Source organism: Symphalangus syndactylus, chromosome 6, assembly GCF_028878055.3.
Source record: "Symphalangus syndactylus isolate Jambi chromosome 6, NHGRI_mSymSyn1-v2.1_pri, whole genome shotgun sequence".
Lineage (NCBI taxonomy): Eukaryota > Metazoa > Chordata > Mammalia > Primates > Hylobatidae > Symphalangus > Symphalangus syndactylus.
This window is the reverse complement of record NC_072428.2, coordinates 10,909,786-10,931,952: the sequence shown is the minus strand read 5'-3', so window position 1 is coordinate 10,931,952 and position 22,167 is coordinate 10,909,786. Positions and strand designations below refer to the sequence as shown.

The following is a 22,167-nucleotide window of genomic DNA, read 5'->3' as shown; positions in this document are numbered from 1 at the left end:
ACCTCTTGACTGGTCACCCTACTTGTGCCCTTGCCACCCTTGCCTTTGTTGTCAATTCATTCTCCTCACAAGGGCCAGAGAGATCTTCGTAAATTATAAATCAAATCATGGCACTCCCAGTGGCTGCCCGTGGCACTGGGAATAAATCTAAACTCCTTGCTGTGGTGCTTAATTTGGTACTCCCTGCCTGCGCCCAGGCCTCTAACCCCTGTTTCCACTCTTCCCCATGGTGAGTGGAATCAAAAGGAAACGGCATTTTGAAGGAATGTCAGAAAGCTGCCAAATTTATCTCTACCTCCTTTCCTATTTCTGTAATTTGTCCTCCCCTGTGAGGTTGGACCCCAGTGGAGACAGCCAATCAGCTTCCTCAAGTCTGCTCCTGCCACCCTGGCCTTCTTTCTGGTCCTTGACCACCTTCAACTCTTTTCCTTTTGCAGGGCCTGTGCATGAGCTGTGACCTCTGCCTGGAATGCCCTTACTTCACTCCTCCTATGGCTGGCTCCCTCCCACCATTTGGGCCTGAGATTAAATGTTACGCTCAGAGAGGCCTGTGAATATTCCATCTGGAGAAGGTTCCCCCCGATCATCTACACTTTGCCTTTTTGTTTTGCATTTATTTGATTGTTTATTTGTTTTTAGTGTCTCGTCCACTGCTTCTTCGCTAGTGCTTGGGCATAGTTAGCACTCAATGAAGAGACTGTTTGTTGATGTGCACAGTAACCGTAGCTTGCTACAGTCCCGTACTATGCTGAGCACTCTACAGGCTTCATTCACAATCATTTTGTGTGGGAGGATGGGCAAGGATTATCCCCATATCTCAGGTAGGAAAAGTGAGGCCCAGAAAGGTTAGGGGACTTGCCTGAGACCATGTAGCTTCTAAGGAGTGGAACCTAGGTCTCCTGACCCCGATCAGGTGCTCTTCAAAAGCAGAAGTGAAAGGGCGACGCAGGAGAGGCGTGTGGTAGGTCACCGTTCCTAAATTCTCCATGTCTTTCGTTGTTTTTTGGTCTCTTTGTCACCCAGGCTGGAGTGCAGCGGTGTGATCTCGGCTCACTGCAACCTCGGCCTCCCGTGCTCAAGCGATTCTCGTGCCTCAGCCTCCCAAGTAGCTAGGATTACAGGTGGGAGCCACCACGCCCAGCTAATTTTTTGTAGTGACGGGGGTCTCACTGTTGTCCAGGCTGGTCTCAAACTCCTAGCTCAAGGGATCTGCCTACATCGGCCTCCCGAAGTGCTGGGATTATGGGCGTGAGCTACCGTATTTGGCCCACTATTTTTTTAAATTGGGCGGCTCAGTATCTACATTCCCGCCTTCTGAAAGGGACAAGAGAGAAGGGGAGACAGTCTGGGCTCTGGCCAGGGGTGGGTGGGGGAAGTGCCACTCTTCTTTCTTGCCAGAGAAACATCATTCCTGGTGGTGGTCTTGGCCCCTTTAAATATCGCAGAGATGAGCTGCGGGGCAGTGCTGACAGTGGAACCTGGCTGGGATGCTGGCCAGCTGGCTCAGGCTATCCCTGGGCTTCATTTGCATGAGAATTGGGGTCTGTGGCACTGTGTGGATCCAAACCCATCTACCTACACTGTGTTTCTTTGTATGTGTGTGTGGAGTCCTGCACAGTGGGTGAGGGCTGTTCAATTGTGTCCTAAGAGTTGGGCCCTCTCTCAACTACTTTAACTCATGGATTTGTTTATATTTGAGAAGCCCGAAGCCATGCATCCTTTTGTCTGCATTTAAGCATTGTTGGTAAAAAGTTGAAATTTGGGTCTCTCTTTCTCTCTTTTTTTACTTTTAGTTTTTTTTAGAGACAGGGTCTGTTCTGTCACCCAGGCTGGGGTGTAGTGATGCAATCAACTGCAACCTCCACCTCCTGGGCTCAAGTGATCCTCCTGTTTTAGCCTCCCTAGTAGCTGGGACTACAGGCAGACACCACCATGCCCAGTTGATTTTTAAATTTTTTGTAGCAGCAGAGTCCTGCTTTGTTGCCCAGACTAGTTTTGAACTCCTGGGCTCAAGCAATCCTCCTGCCTGGGCCTCCCAAAGCGCTGGTATTACAGGCATGAGCCATCACACCCAGCTTAGATTTATCTCAAAAAAGTGCAAATAGCATTAAGAAAATAGCCCCAATTTTCTGAGTGTACAAAGGGTGCAGAAATGATCATGTCCATTCTGTTTTAGGGACCTGGCAATGGCATAGCTATCAATCCGATCATGTCGATTGACCACTGCATTCAAGGCCTTCACCCCACATCCCACCCTGCCTTTCTGGTTTCCTCTCCAGCTCCAACCGCCAAACCTCTCACCACTCCCACTTGTGCTATTTCCTGAGCTTAACCTTCTCCCTGTTCTTCTCCAATTCTCCTCTTGGAGGCCTCTGCTCACTCAGTAAGCCTGTTCAAATATCCCGGCCCTTGTGAGGACCTGGCTGACTCCAGACTTGGTCTGTCCACCTTCTGCTTGCTCATGGCAATATGTTCAGATCTCCAATGTGGCTTCTGTTATGGGGCCGGCATGCATGTTTATGTGCGATTCCCTGGAAGCAGATCCGGGTCTTCATATTAATACAACTGCTATAGTGTGGATGTTTATTACCAAACCTCATGTTGAAATTTGATCTCAATGTTGGAGGTGGGGGCCTAATGGGAGGGTCACAGGGGCAGACGCCACATGAATAATCTATATTATTCATGAATTAATAATATATCAATTATTATATAATTAATGATACTATATCAATTATATATTATCAATATATCAATCACAATCATTAATATTAATTATCATGGTATTAATACATTAACTATTGTGTATTAATATACTAGTATATATTACTAATATATTAACTATTATATATTATTACTAATAATATATTAATCATACAATATTAACAATATTAAATATTAATATAGATTAATAATTACTTGTTAATATTCTTTTTTTTTTTGAGACAGAGTCTCGCTCTGTTTCCCCGGGCTGGAGTGCAGTGGCACGATCTTGGCTCACTGCAAGCTCTGCCTCCTGGGTTCATGCCGTTCTCCTTCCTCAGCTTCCTGAGCAGCTGGGACCACAGGTGCCCACCACCACACCCAGCTAATTTTTTGTATTTTTAGTAAAGACGAGGTTTCACCGTGGTAGCCAGGACAGTCTCGATCTCCTGACTGCGTGATCCGCCTGCCTTGGCCTCCCAAAGTGCTGGGATTACAGGCGTGAGCCACCACGCCCAGCCTGTTAATATTCTTAATATAAATTTATTATTATTATTATAATATAGGTTATTTCTTAATTATTAAGATTATAATATAGATTATTCTTAATTAATCTATAGTAATATCCTCCCTGAGTGGGTGCTGAGTTCTTGCTCTGTTAGTCTCATGAGAACTAGTTGTTAAAAAGAGCCTGGCGGCCAGCGTGGTAGCTCACGCCTGAAATCTCAGCACTTTGGGAGGCTGAGGTAGGAGGATCGCTGGAGACCAGGAGTTCAAAGCCAGCCTGGGCAACATAAAGAGACCCTGTCTTTACCAAAAATACAAACAAAAAAATCCACCAGGGCATAGTGTGCACGTCTGTAGTCCTGGCTACTTGGAGGCTGAAGTGGGAGGACTGCCAATTGTGCCACTGCACTCCAGCCTGGGTGACAGAGTGAGACCCTGCCTTTAAAAAAAAGAGCCGGGGCATCTCCCCTTTCCTGTGTCTTGCTTCACCCCCTCAACACATGATCCCTGCACAGCTGGCTCTCCCAGAGTGAAAGCAGCCTGAGGCCTTCAGCAGATGCCCAACCTTGAACTTTTCCCGACATCAGAATCATCAGCCAAATAAGCCTTTTTTTTTTTGAGACTGAGTCTCACTTTGTCACCCAGGCTGGAGTGCAATGGCACGATCTTGACTCACTGCAACCTCCGCCTCCCAGGTTCAAGCGATTCTCCTGCCTCAGCCTCCTGAGTAGCTGGGACTACAGGTGCGTGCCACCACGCCTGGCTGATTTTTGTATTTTTCATAGAGATGGGGTCTCACTATGTTGGCCAGGCTGGTCTCAAACTCCTAACCTCGTGATCCTTCTGCCTTGGCCTCCCAAAGTGCTGGGATTAGAGGCTAGAGCCACCGTGCCCGACCAATAAGTCTTTTTTAATTTATCAATTACCCAGCCACAGATATTCCCTTATAGCAACACTAAGGGGACCAAGACAACCTACCACAGTGCCTGGCATATAACAGGTGCTCAGAAAAGTGCTGGGTAGGCCAGGTATGGTGGCTCATGCCTGTAATCCCAGCACTTTGGGAGGCTGAGGTGGGTGGATCATCTGAGGTCGGGAGTTTGAGACCAGCCTGGTCCACATGGCAAAACCCCGTCTCTACTAAAAATACGAAAAATTAGCCAGGTGTGTTGGCAGGCACCTGTAATCCCAGCTAATTGGGAGAGTGAGGCAGGAGAATCGCTTGAACTCGGGAGATGGAGGTTGCAGTGAGCCAAGACCGCACCATTGCACTCCAGCCTGAGTGACACAGCAAGACTCTGTTTAAAAAAAAAAAAAAGGGCTGGGTATTGGACTCAGAATGCTGGGGTAGAGTTAAGTACCAAGCTCTGAAGGCACAGAACTCTGAATCCTCCTCCTGCCTCTTCCTTCCTGGGGCCCTCTCTGAGCCTGAGTGTCCTCGTGTAAAAAAAGGAGACCAGTGACGGCTCCCACCTAAGGGGCACGGGGAGTTGTGAAGATGAACTTCACAACTTCTCAACTTAACAAGGGTGGATGTACAACACTCAGCACAGCCTATGGCCCCCAGTAGGCATCCAGTAAATGGCAATTACAACTAATAGGAAACTTTGGTCACCTACCTTCCAGGAAGGAGCCTGGTATCCTTAGAAAGAACCAGCTCCTAGAAAGGCTGCCTGCTGGTGGGTGGGCTTGGTGACAGCAGGGATGAGCCCTCCTTCCTGACAGGTCCCCAGCTCCCCTCCACCCCAGGGCCCTGTTCACAAACCTTCTCCAGCCCTGCTGCCTCTTCCCTCAGGCCACACACACAGGATCTTACGGATTCTTTATTGAATCACCAACAACTCAGAGCGTCAGGCCCCAGCAACTGCATTAGAACCCATCTGGGATTGTGAGGGGACTGGAGAGGGTGGGGGGAGAAGACCTACTCTCCCCAGCTTTTCACTATAGAGAGTAAAAACATCAGAAATCACCCCAAGAGAAAGGACGTACCAAATGCCCACCAGAAGGGCCGGGGAGTGCAAGTCACCCTGAGCACAGGAGGGTGCGGTGAAGGGTGCTATGGCCCCGACATTTGTGTGTCCCCCCTCCCCCTGCAAATTCACATTGGAATTCTCACCCCCAAGGTGACAGTATTAGGTGGTGGGGCCTTTGGAGCTGATTGGGTCACGGGGGAGGAGCCCTCATGAACGAGGTTGGAGTCCTTATGAAAGACGCAGGAAGGAGCTTGCTTGTTTGTGCTTCTACCATTGAGGATACAGCGAGAAGGCACCATCTATGGATCGGGAAACAGCCCTCAGCGGAGTCCGAATCTGCCCGCCTCTTGATCTTGGACGTCCCAGCCCCCCAGGGCTGTGAGCAATACGTTTCTGTTGTTTGTAAGCCACCCGGCCTACGGCATTTTGATATAGGAGCTCGCTGGACTAAGAGTGGGGCCAAGCAGACTCTGTCAGCCACAACCTCAGGGAAGAATGTAAAGGTTGGTGTCTCACCATCACAAGGCAAGCGTCTCAGAACCAGCTATAACACCTCCTTTGCACAGATCTAGGGGCGCCAGATACAGCTGGGGTGGAAGGCTCTTAGTCTGGACCCTTGCTCCATCAGCCCCACCTGGGGAGGAAGGCTTTTGGGGAGGTAGAACTGGGAGAAGAGAGAAGCAGCTCCCTGGCTCTGCTTTCAGAAGGCTGTTACCTGGCCAGGTGCCGGGAGACCAGAGGGACAGGTGCCACTCGGGGCCAGAGGAGCCACGCAGGACAATGTGGTGTTAGGGACTGGGGGAGGATGTTAATGACCCTGCTTAACCTCTAAGAGAAGCATGGTTCCCTCGTGTTCGAAAGCTGGACATACAGGGTATAGATGGTGGGCACTTTCTCACAATCACCCCATTCCCAGGCCACTGTCCAGCAGCCCCTCGGGATCTGCTGGTGTCAGAGGGAACTCGCTCATTTCCTCCCTCAGTCCAGCCCACACTTTCCTCCAAAGGAAGGCTGGTCTGTGGGCCAGGGTGAGGCTGCCTGCCCACCGCAGACGGAAGGTTTCCCAACCCTCTCCAGGTGGCTGTGGTAGGGCCATCTCCCCTGAGTACAGTGAAGCCATCGTGGCTTTGCCATTGCTGTCCCTTCGAGGTTGTTGCCTGTCCCTGTCCTCAGTGATGTGGAGGCAGACAGGCTCTGGAGGCGGAAGGAAGGGGTTCAACTCTCACTACGGTGCTCCCTTGGGTAGGACAAAAACTCAGAAATACGAGAGGATAGAGACGGGTTTGGCAACTTTCTGATATTACTTGTAAACACTGGTTCCTTCTTAACCACCGTATTCTGACTGGGTCTGTAAGTAGCACCCAGTCCACACCACAGCACCCTCTGGGGTCTGGGAGACCACCTTCACTGCTGTGCTGGCCCCGCCTGCGTACGGGCTCCGGGGCCGGGCCATCCAGGGTGCCTGTGGCGCTCACACCCCCATGGCGCTCTTCTCGCCCTCTTTGGGGCTGGGCTCCTCCTGAGTCTTCTTCATCTCCCAGCCCCTGACCCAGGTGTAGGCGGAGGAGCCGCCCAGCACCATCATGTTGCTCGTCCACCAGAGGAAGCTCTTGGTCTCCTCGTAGTAGAGCACGGCCAGCACTGTCTGGGCACAGGCCTTGGCCGTGCCCGACACATTGTGGGTCAGGGGACTGGTGAACTTGATCTGCAGTCCTGTCACGTAGCCGATGGCGAAGCCAAACAGGCCGCCCAGCGTCATCATCCCCCAGAAGTGGGCACTGCCCAGCTGGGCAAAGTCATGCAGGGCCTGCAGCTCCCCAAGTAGCAGGAGCAGGGGCAGGAAGAGGACGCAGGCATTGACGTTGTTGTAGAAGGTCAGGCGCCAGATGCTGCCGTCCACCGCCGGGAGCACCTTCTTGGTGTAGATGGCGTTGAGCGAGACACAGAGGCTGGCCAGCACGCCGAAGACAGTGCCCAGCCACGACAGGGTGCCTTCTGCCCCCTCCTGGTCCACACCAAGCCAGAAGCCCCCTGCAGTGGGGAGAGGAGGAGTGGGGGAAGGGCGGGGAAGAGGGATGAGGACGAGGAGGAAGAAGGACAGAGGATCAGACACCAAATTTCACAGGCTGAGTATTACGGCCCTCCCCATTCCTCCCCAGGCCTCCCTCCAATAAGCACAGCCAGTCTCCACCGCAGGCAAAGCACTCTACGTGACCTACGGGAGCGGCCCAGGGCAAGAACACTTCCTCTGGCAGCTTATCTGCTAGCAGAGGAGAAAGACATTAAAACAAATCTTCCCAGTTACTCCTTTAATTACAATTGTAAGAATTGTAATGAGGTCCATAAAGTAGTACAAGGTGCCGTGAGAGCCTGTAAGTGGGCGACTGTGCTGGCCTGGGGCATCTGAAAATAACATTTGAACTGAGTTCTGAAGAATGAGTGCCACTTAGTGGTTAATGTGATTTAAGGTGACCCTGAGTAAATGACTCCCAGTGTCTAAGCCTTGGCTGCTTCTTGCAATGGAATGGGAGCTCATGATGTCATCATGGGGTGCGTTAAGTTAGAATCTCTTGTGTCATTTGGGGCAGTGACTCTGAGACTCTCATCTTGTGTCACCTCCTGCTCAAAGAGCTTCCGTGGCTCCCCACTTCTGCCATCAGGACTATACTCCTTGGCGTGGCAGGCGGGGGTGCCTGCACCCTTGCCAGCCCTTCCTCTGTCCTATGGTCGCCCCAGCCTCCCTGCTCCTCACCCTGGGCCTCAGTGTCCTTGTTCATGTCCTGTGCCAGAAACACCCTCCTCCTTTCTGGGGGATTCTACTCATCTGTCAAGGTCCAAGTTGGCGTGTCCTGGGGAATCCTTTCCTGACAGCCCCACGACCTGGACTCTTACTGCCTCGCTTTCCTTCAAAGCCCCTTGCCTGTTCTGGGCTGCTGGGCCCCTGCCCAGGTGACAGTCTGGTCTTTTTAGCCAGATCCCATGCTCCCAGAAGGCAGGGGCTGAACAATGCACGTTATACTTCCTGCCACAGCATCCGGCAACACGGGGCAGTGGGGAAAGCTTTGGGGTCAGAGGGATTTAGCCTCCAATCAGGCTCTGCAATTTAGAAGCTGAGTGGCCTGGGAGAAGTTACTTAACCACTCTGAGCTCTCTGGGTCACCTCCCTGTCCTCCACTCCAGCCAATCTACTCTCCACCTTGCAACCGGAATGATCATCCTGAAGTCCAGATCAGTCCAGGCTGTGCCCTGGTGTGAAGCCTCTCTGTGGCTCTCTGCTGCCTTCAGGAGAAATTCCACTCACTCACCACAGCTCTTAGGACCTGCACCACATGGAGTCGGCCTGACTGGGCAGCCTCGTGTCTGGTGAGTCTCGCTGTGGCCCAGCCATGAAGAAGTGCACGTGCTCTTCCTTCTGTCTAGAATGTTCTGTCCCTACTTCTTCCTCTAAACCCAGTTTCTAAACTTCCCCCAGAGGGCCTGCTTAGACTGCCCTGCCCGCGGGTCCCCTCCCTTGCCCAGAGCTCCCACAGCCCCTTTTATGCATGCCCCATCGCAGCCCTTACTATGCTAGCATAACTGTCACCACCATGCCCTCCAGGAGTGTAGGAGCTGAGGTTACCTTTTCCAAATTTGTATCCCCAAAGCCTGGCATGGTGCTTGACATGTGTTTAGCCACCAATTACTAGTTGTGGAATGAATGAATGAAAGTTGTTATGGAGGTGGTTGTGAGTATTAAAGGAGACAGGATACCTCCTACGTCATAGGCACTCAACACATAGCACTCTTCTCTTTTTCTCTTTGTTTTTTGAGACAGAGTCTCGCTGTGTCACCCTGGCTGGAGTACAGTGGTGCGATCTTGGCTCACTGCAACCTCCGCCTCCTGGGTTCAAGTGGTTCTCGTGCCTCAGCCTCTTGAGTAGCTGGGATTACAGGGACACGCCACTATGCCTGGCTAATTTTTGTATTTTTAGTAGAGAGGGGGCTTCACCATGTTGGTCAGGCTGGTCTCGAACTCCTGACCTCAGGTGATCCGCCCGCCTCGGCCTCCCCAAGTGCTGGGATTACAGGCATGAGCCACCATGCCCAGCCCAACCACAGAGCCCGACCCTCCTCTTTCTTGACAGAACCTTTGCACAAGGGGTACCCACAGACCTGCTGGGGGCAGGATGAGGGGGGCAGAGGGCTGTACCACCCACTCACCTGCTTGGCTAGAGCACCCCCAGCCCTCCCGGTGGTTACCTTCTGAGTCCAGAAGCAACTGCAACATCAATGTTCTAGAGTGACTCTTGCCCAGAAGGAACATTTTTTTTTTTTTTTTTTTTTTTGAGACTGTGTCTTGCTCTGTTGCCCAGGCTGGAATGCAGTGGTGCGATCTTGGCTCAATGCAACTTCTGCCTCCCGGGTTCAAGCAATTATCCTGCCTCAGCTTCCCGAGTAGCTGGGATTACAGGCACATGCCACCACGCCCAGCTGATTTTTTGTATTTTTAGTAGAGACAGGGTTTCACCATGTTGGCCAGGCTGGTCTCGAACTCTTGATCTTAGGTGATCCACCTGCCTCAGCCTCCCAAAGTGCTGGGATTACAGGCATGAGCCACTGTGTCTGGCCCAGAAGGAGCTTTGAAAGGTACTGTGTGACATGGGGGGCTAGGAGGGGAGGCCTAGAATAGTTGCCTGAGACTCGTCTTCCCCCACAAGGAGGAAGAAAGAGGAAACACTGCAGAAAGGGGGCCAGGTCCTGGGCCGGCAGAGAGCGCCCAACTCCCTGGCCCCTGGCCCAGTCAGGCAGGCTGGTGAATGCACCATTCTCAGAACCTCACCATTGGTTACTTGGATTACCTTTGGGATTTGGGCCCAGTTACCCTAGTGTCTTCACCTTCCTGCAAGCAAATTCTCCAACTAGGAGCCTCTACCCCTGAGGCCATTCCTGGCAGGGTCAGCAGGAATGAAGTAGAGAGCCCTGGGGCATCTGAGGAGGACAGGGAGGAGGGGAGGTACACCTGTTCCCCTGAGAGGGAAATGGAAGCAGGCTGGGAGAGTTCTGGCAGGGGGGGTCTTGCAGCTTCTCCTACTCTAACCATGACCTTCTCCCCTCTCCCCTCTTGGACTTAGACCCAGCAGCCCTAGATCCAGCACTTGCTCAACAAGGGGAAACATTTTCTAGGACAGGTGGCATGGGATGGGTCCCTTCCCCCACCAACCGGTGCATCTAGCCTGGGACTCTGAGCCATCAGCAAAGAATATGATATGTAGGCCAAATAAGATAAACTTTATAGCACCAGGAAAAACCTGCATAGGTTCAAATGAAGATCTCATTCCTCGATGACGCAGCCCTGGGAAGGCTCGGAGGGAACGGGATGCTGAAGGCCCTCTAACACAGCATGGGGCCCAGTAAAATATGGGCCCATCTAACCTGTGCTGTCCCATACCATAGCCCTCAGCCACATATGGCTATTGAGCCCTTGAAACGTGGCTAGAAAATCAGGTTAACGTCTGCAAATGAGGAAGTGAATGTTTAACATTTTGCTTAATTTTAACTAATTTAAATAAGTGGCCAATGGCTACTGTATTGAATACTGCAGTTCTAACCTCCAAGACGAGCAGAGGGGATAGAAGCACAGGCCTGGGAGTCCGGCCAATCTGGGTTTGCATCCCAGCCTGGCTGCTTGCTAGCTGTGTGGCCGTAGGCAAGTAACGTAACATCTCTGAGCCTCAGTTTCCTTGTTTGTATAGAGATGACCGCTGGTAGTGATGTCACAACCCAGGGGATCTCTGGGAGAACAAAGGAGAAGCTGTATGTGAAATAATTAGCATAATTTCCCCATCAATAATTATTATTTTCTGAGGGTCAAGTCCAGGAAGACAGCTGAGGCCTCTCAAAGCATATTGCTTGCTACTGTCTCAGGTGCTATCCTGGGCTGGCAGAGTGATGGTATATTTATTAAAAGATGCATTGTCCTACTAAGAGCACTCGATGGGAAATCAAGACACCTGAGCTCTTGAGAAACTAAATAAAATACAGTGGTTGGGCATATGGACTGTGAAGCCAGATTGCTTGAGTTCAGATTCCAGCTATGCCACTTATTAGCTGAGTGATCTTGGACAAGTTACTTAACTTCTCTGTGCCTTGGTTTTTCCCTCTGTAAAATGTGGATTATAATCCCATCTTATTATGAAGATTAGCTGAGTTAATATGGCTTAAGATCTATGTGCCTGGCACATTTTAATCACTCAACAAATGTCAGTTGCTTTTGCTGCTGTTGTTACTATTATTATTACTATTGTTCTTGCCCTGGCTGGGCTCCTAACTTGCTGGGTGACCTTTAGTAAGTTACTTGCTCTCTCTGTGCCCCCAGGCTCTTTCTCCTATGACTGCTGCACCAAAGGAGCTGGGACAGATGAAGTCCCAGGATGCCTAGAAGGGTTGTTCTTCATGGTTTCAGTCCCCATGACCACTCTATCCCCCGTGGCCCCAGCTGCCACTCACCGATGATGATGCCGCAGGTGAGCAGGGCATAGAAGGAGGTGGTCTGCTTGAGCAGCAGGTAGGACAGCAGCACGTTGAAGACGGTGGTGAGCGAGCGGCCCACATTGTAGAAGGCCACACCGACGTACTTGAGGCAGAGGTTATTGAAGGTGATCATGCCTATGAAGACCACCGACAGGGGCAGGACGCTGCGGGCCACCCTGAGGTCCAGGCGCAAGCTGGGGAAGTCCACAGCACCAGGGCAGCAGGCGGCCAGAGCGCTGAGGCCTTTGCACAGCAGCGTGGTCACCAGGCACTGGTAGAAGGTGACGAAGATGGGGGTGTCCAGCCGCAGGGAGGGGCTGTCCAGCAGGTACTTATTAAGGAACACCATGGAGATGGAGGTGACCCAGTAGAGGGAGACCACCAGCGCGATCTGCAATGCCCGCAGCAGAAAGGGCTTCTCCCCATTGGCCTCTGCCTCTGCAGAGGGGTCTGAGGCCCCGGTCAGCGCCATGTGCAGGATCCTGGATCGCTTCAGAGGGGCCCTATTCATGGTAGCAGAGGAGCTGGGTCACCCCGCGGCCAGAACTCTGATTCCCTGGAGTCCAGGGCAGTGAGCTCACTTGTGCTCTCCGCAAGCAAGCCGCAGCCCTCGATTGTCACATGTGCGCTGGCCTAAAGGCCTCCCCAGTGTCCTCATGGATAGAGAAGTTCTGCTGTGGGGTGAGCCCAGCTGTGCTGCTCCACAACCTGCTCCCACCCCGAGGGGGCTCCTGAGACAAGACACAGGGCAAGGGGGAGGAATAGGATAAGGCAGTGAGGCCAGGACAGAGAAGACCTGTGAGGGGAGAAGAGGCTGGGGCCTAACAGGGAGGGCTCGCAGAGAGAAGGGAGGGGAGAGGAATGGCCGAGCGGGGCAGGAGTAGGTACGTGGGGCGAAGGTGCAGGAAAAGGACGCGTGGCAGAGTGGGAAGAGGTGCCGAGAGGGCGGCATGGGCGGCTGCGGGAGGGAGGGGTGGGCAGGGGGAGGGAGGCGTACAGGGAGCTGCCGGAGGCCGGGCGCGGCTGGACGGAGGGCTGCGGAAGGGTCAGAGGGGCTCGGGGCTTGGGGCTGAAGGACGCGGGAGGAGGCTGGGCCAGCGCCCACGTCTCGCTGCCTTCCCGGGCTCTGTCGCCGGCTCAGCCCAGGAGCCTCCGGACATCCGAGGCCGACTCCCCGCGAGGCGGGCCCGGGACTCACTTCCTGACACGCCCCCACGTGGTCTTAAAGGGCCCGCACGCCCCGCCTTGCCCTTAAAGCGACAGCCCCAGAGAGGCGGCGTTCGCCAGTCCCCAGCCCCGCCCCTGCGCTCCGCTGCCCGCTGCTGGCGGGAGACCTCTGCAGCCACAGGTTTTTCTGGGTGCTTGAGCCTCGCCCTGCTTCCTGGAAGGGCTCCATCACTCTCGCCTGCCCACCCTCAGCTCCGTCCGCCCCGGAGCCTCCGTCCCCCGACTTGGTTAGGCTTGGCTCGCAGGTCCACCTCCCGGAACCCCGACCCGGGACCCGGGCGGCGCTCCATCAGCCTGGACCCCTCCACCTCCAGAGACTCGCGTTGCAGCCCCGCGTCCGTCTGCCAACCCGAGCTCACTCTTCCATAACAATGTTGTGGTCCCCTCCTTTCCCCCCATTTTCACCGCCCCCAGGCCCTCTCCCAAGCCCGAGACCCCAGGCAGCGCTCCCCGAGGCCGGAGGCCACGCCGCCTCTCTCGGACCTCAGTCTGTCCTCCCTGTGCTCCTATCGAGGTCCTCTGGGCGGCCCGGATCCGAGATTCCAAAGGCTCAAGGCAGCATCTCTTACTCCCAGAAAATACTGTTTCCCCGCCCGGTCCAGCCGCATCAGCTCCCGCGCCCTGGCCTGTGTCCCCGGGCCGCGAAGGCGACCTGGCGCTCACCTCCTCCGGTGCACTGGGCGCCCGCCCCGCCACCCCGTGCTGCACCTGCAGCGCCGCACCCTGGGCCGCGCCCGCGGGGTCGACTTCCTGCTTTCCGCCCGGGGTCCGGGCACCCTGCCAGCCTCGCCGGCCTGTTCGCGGCATGGGGCCTGGGGGTGCCGGCGGAGAGGCGGCGATCCCGACGGTCGTGGGAGGAGGCCCTCTCCTCTTTCCAAGGCTACTCCTGTCCCTGGTACCCCCCGCCCGCCCGGGACCCGGCTTCAGTTACCGCAGCTGGCACGTCCGGGACCTGTCTGTATCCCTGGCCCGCCGCGCTCCCGGCTTGCACTTCCAGAAATGCGTGCGGGGACCGCCCGGATTCTTCCAGCCGGCAGTGAGGGGAGCGTTCCCCGCCCCTTCCAGGGCCGGGGCCTGGGAAGTCTAGCCTGTGGTCTGCCACTCACCAGGCAGCCGGGGAGACCCGGAGGATCGACTTCTCTGGTTCGCGCTCTAGCACCTGCGTTGGGCAGGCCACTTTCTCCGACGGCCTGAGTTATCTTCATGGTAAAACTAAGATGCTAAGCTTGACCTGTGGGTCCCAACCTTCTTGCCCAGATCTCTAGGTGGTATGTTCGAACATAGATGTTTGTAATATTTCAAGCACCATTTAATTAGTGCCATTTAATTAACGGGTAAGATGATGTCATGGCTGGGATTTGTTTTAAAATACTAAGAATACTTACCAAAAATTTATTTTTATTTTTATTTATTTATTCTTTTTGGGACGGAGTCTCGCTCTGTCGCCCAGGCTGGAGTGCAGTGGTGCTATTTCAGCTCACTGCAACCTCTGTCTCCCGGGTTCAAGCGATTCTCCTGCCTCAGCCTCCCGAATAGCTGGAATTACAGGCGTCCACCACCACGCCTGGTTATTTTTTGTATTTTTAGTAGAGACGGGGTTTCGCCGTGTTGGCCAGGCTGTTCGCTAACTCCTGACCTCAGGTGATCCGCCGGCCTCGGCCTCCCAAAGTGCTGGGATTACAAGCGTGAGCCACTGCGCCTGACCTCAAAAAGATTTTTTTTAAAAGGTTGATAGATTAAATAAGATAAGCCATTGATAGTTGTTGTAGCTAGGCATAGATACACAGGGATCCATTATAAGAGTTTCCTTCCTTTTGTGTACATTTGCAAATTTCAAGAATAAAAAGGTAAAATCTATATAGTACGTTTAAACTCTCAGATCCTAACTGCACAAACCTTCACTGGAGCTGAGCGCAGCCCTGGGTGGGCTGTAGGGAAATGGGAGGGCTGCAGGCTGCAGTGAAGTAAACAGCTGCCCCAGAACGAGCCGGGCCCACACCCTACCCTCTTCCACCAGCCCCAGGTACTAGCACTCCCCCTTCCTCCTCAAGGAATGAGACTCTGCTTCCTCATTATGGGCTGTTCTCCACCTGGAGGATACCATCTGGTTACCTTGTCACTTTTGGAACTAAAATATCCCTTTGGGGAAGGAAAGGCTTAAGAGGGACCGAGCTGGTCTCCTGAACCCCACCTGGAGAGTCTACCTGTGGGATTTTCCTTTGAAGGTGTGGGTTTTGGTTTATTAAGGGCAATGCATATCTGTTCCAGTCTCTCTTATGCCTGAGAGTTCACCATGACAAATAATTTAGTGACAGACAAGGCAAACTTGTCTCTGAGAGGCCCTGGTGACCTGGAAGGGCCTTCTCCTTAGCACATTAGCAGGAACTTGTCTGATGACTGCTGCCACCTTGAACTGGAGTGAAGAGATATATCTTGTATATAGGCCAGATGCACTTCGCTGAGAGAAACCCAGGGGCAGTCAGTGCTGTGTGTGTGGGGGACAGTGTGGGCTCTCTATGGAGGCCAAAGTACACCCCTGTCTCCAATCTCTCACCTTACATCATACCCAAAATTCTGTCATTAGTGTCAATCCCTTGTATTAAGGTTGTAACAGGCCAGTACAGCAAGTTTCCTGGATTCTAATCCTTTTTATCCCTTATGAGGGAAAGGAGAGGTGGGGATGTTTCTTAGGGGGTCTAAGGCCCCCGGGAATTGTGTACCTTGCATAAACAGTTTGTTTTTGAATTTTCTTTAAGGAATGTTAATTGTTTAAACCATTCACAAAGGGTGAAATTTTAGGTCTTGCCAAGAGTGATTATCCAGGGTGTGAATTTGGTGTGAGGTGGAGCATAAGATCATCAACGTGGCAGCTGAAGGGCTGTAATAGTCCCTTTATGGGTGTAGTCTCGTTTTCTTGCCTTGGCTGGGAGCCACTAATAATGTCAGCAGGAAATTATTTCTGCCAGTCGCAGTGAACAGAACTAACTTCCTAGGTTCAGGGGTCAGTGGATCTATACTTATGTGGCTTGAGAACTTCTGGGAACACACAGATGTCGACTGTCTCACTCTTTGAGTTCAACAAGGACTCATGAGCCTACCCTATGTGATAGACACTCCTAGTTGTCTCCCAAAATTCACTCCCCCATTCATCCAAAATAATTGGATTGTAGCTAGTCTCATGGTTGCCCAGCCAAAGACTACATTTCCCAGCCTTCCTTCTAAGTAGATGAACCACGTGACTTAGTGGATGGTGAAGGGAAGTGTCTTGGTGAGTTCAGCCTGCTATAACAAAAATACCATAGATTGAGTGACTTAAACAGTTAAGTATTATTTCTCACAGTCTGGAGGCTGGGAGGTCCAAGATCAAGGCCCAGGTGGATCTGGTGTCTGGCAAGCGGCTGCTTCCTGCTTGTAGAAGGCTGCTTTCTCCTTCTGTTTTCACCTGGCACATAGATGGGGGTGGAGTGGGGGGAGGATCTCATGTCTTTTATTCTGAGAGCACTAATCCCACCATGAGGGTTCCACTCGCATGACCTAATTACCTTCCAAAGACCCATCCCCAAATACCATCATATTGGGGCTTAGGGGTCCATTTGAGTGTATAAATTTTGGAGGGATACCTCCAGTGTATAGCAACAGGTGAGGTATGCTACTTTCTAGGTCTTTAAAACTTTAGGAGTGTGTTCCTGCATGCTTTTTCTTCCTCTTCCCATAACCTGGAAACCAAACACATCTATAACCCAGTCTTGACCATGAGGACAAGGACGTCTTAGAGGCTGTGGAGGAATGTGATGGAAAAGCCAAGGTCCCTGATTCTGTGGATCAGAGACACCTGCCATTGTGGACTGCAGGAAATCAACTTATGTCCCTGAATACCTACACAGTTCTAAAGGGGTCTCTGCTACAGCAACAAGGCCTTTACCCACATGCCTACTGGAATGGCACTTCCTCCTCACACACATATTTTCTAGGCAAAATTGAGAAGTCATGAAATTGGTTAGTCTAATTTCTCTGTTCCTGTCTCTCTCTTTTGCTTTCTCTCTCAGTTTCCCATCCATCCATCCATCCATCCATCCGTCCGTCCGTCCATCCATCCGTCTGTCCATCCTGTCCTTATCCAGGACCTAGCACAATGCCTGCCACAGTAGGTGCCTAGTGCCTCATTGTGGAATGAATGGAAGTCAGACCATGGGTAGGAATGCCTGGAAATCAGGGCCAATTTAAGAACTGTATTGACCCTAATCCCTGAAGTTTATAAGGCTTCTCATTCATCCCACATGTAATTCAAAGTAAAAATTAACACTAAACTACAAAATACATGTAAGCAGAGCAAAAATCTTTTTTTTTTCTCATTATTACTGGAATGCTCATTTGAAAATAATAAGCTATTTCCAGAAAAAAATTATGTCTTCCTTTTCTAGTACTTGTGGCAGATGCTACAATCATCTGTTTCAGGAGTTGGCAACTTTTTTTTGTAAAAGGCCAGAGAGTAAATGTTTCAGATTCTGTGGGCCACATAGTCTCTGTCGAAACTACTCAACCCTGCTATTGTAGTATTGTAAACAAATGGTTGCAGCTGCATTTCAATAAAACTTTATTTATAAAAATGGAGGAATGGAGAGAAGTTGGTTAATGGGTACAAAAATACAGTTTTAGATAGAAGGACTAAGTTCTAGTATTCGATAGTACAGTAGAAGAATTATAGTTAACAATAATTTATTGTATATTTCAAAATAGCTAGAAGAGAAGAACTGTAACGCTCCTAACACAAAAGATAAATGTTTGAGGTAGTGAGTATCCCAGTTACTCTGATTTAATCATTACACATTATATACATGTATCAAAATATCGCGTGTACTCAAAAAATACAATGATGATAGATCAATATTATTTTTTAAACGTTAAACAAGTAGTGGGCCAGATTTGGTTCACTGGTTGTAGTTTGCAGATCTCTGGTTTACTCTATATTAAATTATTCTTCGTGGCCGGGCATGGTGGCTCACGCCTGTAATCCCAGCACTTTGGGAGGCTGAGGTGGGCAGATCACTTGAGGCCAGGAGTTTGAGACCAGCCTGGCCAACATGGTGAAATCCAGTCTCTATTAAAAATACAAAAATTAGCTCAGCGTGGTGGTGCACGTCTGTACTCCCAGCTACTCGGGGCTGAGATATGAGAATTACTTGAGCCTAGGAGGCAGAGGTTGTAGTGAGCTGAGATTGTGCCACTGTACTCCAGCTTGGGCAACAGAGTGAGACTGTCTCAAAATACATAAATAAATAAATAAATTCTTCTTTCTTACTAACATTACCCATATTTTGTTTGTAAGTCAACATGTCAACATGTTTCACCTCAAACTGGTTACTTGCAGCTAGAGGTGACCATGTGACATAATTTTGGCCAATGAGTAGTAAGCTGAGGATTTCTGGGAAAGTTTTTGCTTTTGCCATAGGTATAGACTTATTTGCTTTTTTTTTTCCCCCTCCTTTGTTCTGCCTATAATGAGGGACTGATGTCTGGAAAGGTGGCAGCCATCTTGTGGCCATGAGGCAAAAACTATGAAAAGGAAAACTAAGGGTGGCAGAACTAAGGATGGCAGGACAGCTTGGAGCTGTCCTGAGTCCTTTAGAGCTTGGCTAAGCTGCCCTCTCAGCTCTGGGCTGCCTAAGCCTTATTGTAGGAGATGAATAACCCCTATCAGTTTAAACCTCTCCAGGATGGTATTCTGGTTTTGGCTGTAGAGGAAAGTCCTAATGTAAACAGTGCTCTGTTGAGCAATTCAGTGTTGCTAGAACTCATGTTGAAGGTTCCAGGAAGGCTCAGGACTGGGTGGTTTCTGGGTCTGGGGCAGCAATGTGAAGGATTCACTTGTCAGGGAGTGAAGCCATGCTGACAAGCTGAAGGTGGGGTGGAGAATTCCAAAGGCAGGGCCCACCTGCCAGACAAGGATTGGGAGTGGGAGAGCCAGAATGAGGGCAAACAAATCCCAAAGCATGAGATGTGTGGCCACAAATGGGGGGAGGGGATTCTTCAGGCAAGAACGGGAAATAGGCAGGGGATGGGCACAGACCTGGCTCCCCTTTCACAATGACACTTACGAGGGACCACCTTGCATTCCTGGTCTGGCTCCTGGGCAGTGGCGGACTTTGGATGGTGTTGGCCTTTTTGGTTATGTTGAGATGTAGAGTAGTGATATGGTTTGGCTCTGTGTCCCCACCCAAATCCTGTGTTGAATTGTAATCCCCAGTGTTGGAGGTGGGGCCCGGAGGGAGGTGATTGGATCACAGGGATGGTTTCAGATGGTTTAGCATTATCCCCCTAGTGCTGTCTCATGACAGAGTTCTCCCAAGATCTGGTTGTTTAAAAGTGCGTAGCACCTCCTGCTTTGCTCTCTTCTTCCCTCTCCGGCCACGTGAGACATGACTGATTTCTCTTTACCTTCTGCCATGATTGTAAATTTCCTGAGGCCTCCCTAGCCATGCTTCTGGTACAGCCTGCAGAACTGTGAGTCAGTTAAACCTCTATTTTAAATAAATTACCCAGTCTCAGGTAGTTCTTTGTAGAAGTGTGAGAATGGACTAATACAAGTAGTAAAAGGCATTGCTTCACAAAACTCCTGAAATATGCATCTGATTAATCTCTGAGCAGGAGTGATGTTTCCCCAATCCTAATCCATTGGGAGTAATGGTGTCTGCCCCTCTTGGTGGAGGGTTTGTTACCAGAAGCTAACATTTACTGGAGATTGGCTTCATACCAGGTGTTTTATATACAACATGTTAGTCCTCACAACAATGCTGTGAGGTAGAGTCCACCATCACATTCTGATTTTCCAGAGGGGGAAATTGAGACACAGAGATGTTAAGTCTTTGGTTCAAGGCCACCCAGTGAGGAGGTAAGAGCTGGATTTGAACCCGGGCTAGTTTGACTTCTGAGCAGAAGTTTATCCTGTTGCATGAGCTCACCTCACTCCCAGAGAGTTTTCCAATTGGTCTTCTAGGTCCTTGGGCCTATAGAGTGACCCTGGCCTTGCTGCTCTCCGTTCTGCTGTTGAAGGGCAGATATGTGCCTAGGGTTGGATTGCACCAGTCCCAGGGTTCTCCCCACGCTAGTACTTGAGAACCCTCTGACTGATCCATTATCTGGTCTTTGTCTGTAGCTTTTCCACCCATTAGTCTTATCTCCCACCTAACTGTAAGCTCCATGGTAGTAGAGAGGATGTCTAGGGATCATGATGGCTAATAGTTATTGGGCACTTGCTGTGTGCTCTGCCCTGGCCTCAACACTGTGTGGATTAATTCCTCTAATCCCCATGATACCTCTGTGAATTGGGCATTCTTATTCTGTTTTACAGAAGAGGAAACTGAGGTCTGGAGAGGTAAAGTTAACTTGCCTAAGGTCATAGGGGCTGATAAGTGGCAGAGCTGGGATTTGAACCCTAGGCTGACTGATTTACTCCCTTAACTATTCATGTTATTCTGCCTCTCCTTGTGTATATAGCACTTTGTGGTTTACAAAGCATTTTCACCCACATTAAAAAAGGCTTTCAGAACATCAGAGCTTCAAAATACCTTAGAGATTGCCCACTCCTCCTCATGGTACAGAGAATGAATAGGTCAAGAGAGGAATGAGTTGCTCAGGGTCACACAGTTTATGAAAGGGTGAGACAGAACTGGAACCCCACTCTCCTAACTGTTCATAGATAGCCCTGCCAGACCCCAGGCTCCTTCCCTGCCCTGTGAGCTCTCTAAGCACTGGGCCTGTGTCATAGGCATCCTTAGGCCTCTGGCCCCTAGCACAGTGCCTTGCACTCAATAGGTGCTCAGGAAGTGTGCATCGAATGGATGTGAGCCCAGAGCTCATGTCATTGTTAGACACACCACTCCATTCCAGTACATCTTTGGTATGTCTCAGGGCATGGGGCTCGGTGGCCGGCATATAGTCGGTGTACTGGGTTGAATAGTATCCCCCCCAAATTCATACCCAGAACTCCAGAATACATGACCTCACTTGGAAATAGGATTATTGCAGCTGTATTGAGTTAAAATGGGTTCATACTGGATTAAGGTGGGCCCTCAGTCCTATGACTTGTGTCCTTGCAAGGAGAGGGAGATTTGGTGACACAGAGACGCAGAGTGGGCACACATGGCTGAAAGGCCTTGTTAAGATGGAGGCAGAAGGTAGAAATAGGACTGGTGCAGCGCCAGGCCGAGAATCTCCAAGGATTGTTGGCAAGCTCCTGAAACTTGGGGAGAGGCACAGAACAGATTCCTCCAGGAGGAACCAGCGCAACTGACACCTGCTGATTTCTGCCTTCTGACCTCCTGAACTGTGAGAGAAGACATTTTTGTTGTTTTTGGCTACAAGTCTGTGTTAATTTGTTACAGCAGGTCTAGGAAACTAATGCAGTAGGTCTGTGAAAAACAAAACCAGAAACTGTTGCTTCACTGATAAATCCCAGGGGGACCACAAAAGCAACAGCTTTTGGCCAGGCACAGTGGCTCACTCTCTGTCACATTGGGAGGCCAAGGCAGGCAGATCACCTGAGGTCAGGAGTTCGAGACCAGCCTGGCCAACATGGTGAAACCCCATCTCTACTAAATATACAAAAATTAGCCGGGCGTAGTGGTGAGCACCTGTAATCCCAGCTACTCGGGAGGCTGATGCAGGAGTATCACTTGAATCTGGGAGGTGGAGGTTGCAGTGAGCCAAGATTGTGTCATTGCACTCCAGCCTGGGCGACAAAGAAAACTCCATCTCAAAAAAAAAAAAAAAGCAACATCTTTGTCTCAGTCTTGGCTGGGGATGAGGGGAGAGAGGGTTCAGCAGCTGAATTAACCCTTCACTCTATGAGTCCGTGGCGCAGATCCACCTGGAGAGACATCGAGGCATGGCGGAAACCTCCCCAGACTTTTAGTTCTTGGCCTGGTGGCTACAATCTTGAGATATTTAGATAATTTCTCCATCACTCTAGACCTCAGTTTTCCCATCAGTAAGATGGAAGAGGAGCCAGGCTTTTTTTTTTTTTTTTTTTTGAGATGGAGTCTCTCACTCTGTCGCCCAGGCTGGAATGCAGTGGCACGATCTCAGCTCACTGCAAGCTCTGCCTCCTGGTTCACGCCATTCTCCTGCTTCAGCCTCCTGAGTAGCTGGGACTACAGGTGCCCACCACCACACCTGGCTAATTTTTTGTATTTTTAGTAGAGACGGGGTTTCACCATGTTGGCCAGGATGGTCTCGATCTCCTGACCTC

The 22,167-nt window shown here is 51.0% G+C and overlaps 1 protein-coding gene across 5 annotated transcripts; it reads right to left on the bottom strand.

The window, feature by feature from the left end:
- Positions 1–5,020: 5,020 nt before the first annotated feature.
- Positions 5,021–13,969, bottom strand: SLC35C1 (solute carrier family 35 member C1). Of its 5 annotated transcripts, none has more exons than XM_055281813.2 (3): positions 13,852–13,969; positions 11,670–12,196; positions 5,021–7,214 (listed from the first exon to the last, which is right to left on the bottom strand). In XM_055281813.2, exons 2-3 carry the CDS (start codon positions 12,163–12,165, stop codon positions 6,655–6,657), a joined length of 1,056 nt encoding a protein of 351 aa, XP_055137788.1. In that variant the 5' UTR covers positions 12,166–12,196; positions 13,852–13,969; the 3' UTR covers positions 5,021–6,654. The 5 variants fall into 5 exon arrangements, with proteins under 5 accessions (XP_055137788.1, XP_055137787.1, XP_055137785.1 ...); XM_055281812.2 differs by lacking the exon at positions 13,852–13,969 and adding an exon at positions 13,584–13,809; XM_055281810.2 differs by lacking the exon at positions 13,852–13,969 and adding an exon at positions 12,691–13,266 and having other exon boundaries at positions 11,670–12,424.
- Between the last annotated feature and the right edge of the window lie 8,198 nt (positions 13,970–22,167).

What these genes read in the sequence shown, in the direction of transcription:
- SLC35C1 (XM_063640962.1), bottom strand. Translation starts at nt 12,204, where the DNA reads ATGAATAGGGCCCCTCTGAAGCGATCCAGGATCCTGCACATGGCGCTG. An exon ending in CACCTGCGGCATCATCATCG is followed by an intron (nt 7,215 to 11,669) that starts GTGAGTGGCAGC and finishes TCCCCACTGCAG; the next exon opens with GGGGCTTCTGGCTTGGTGTG.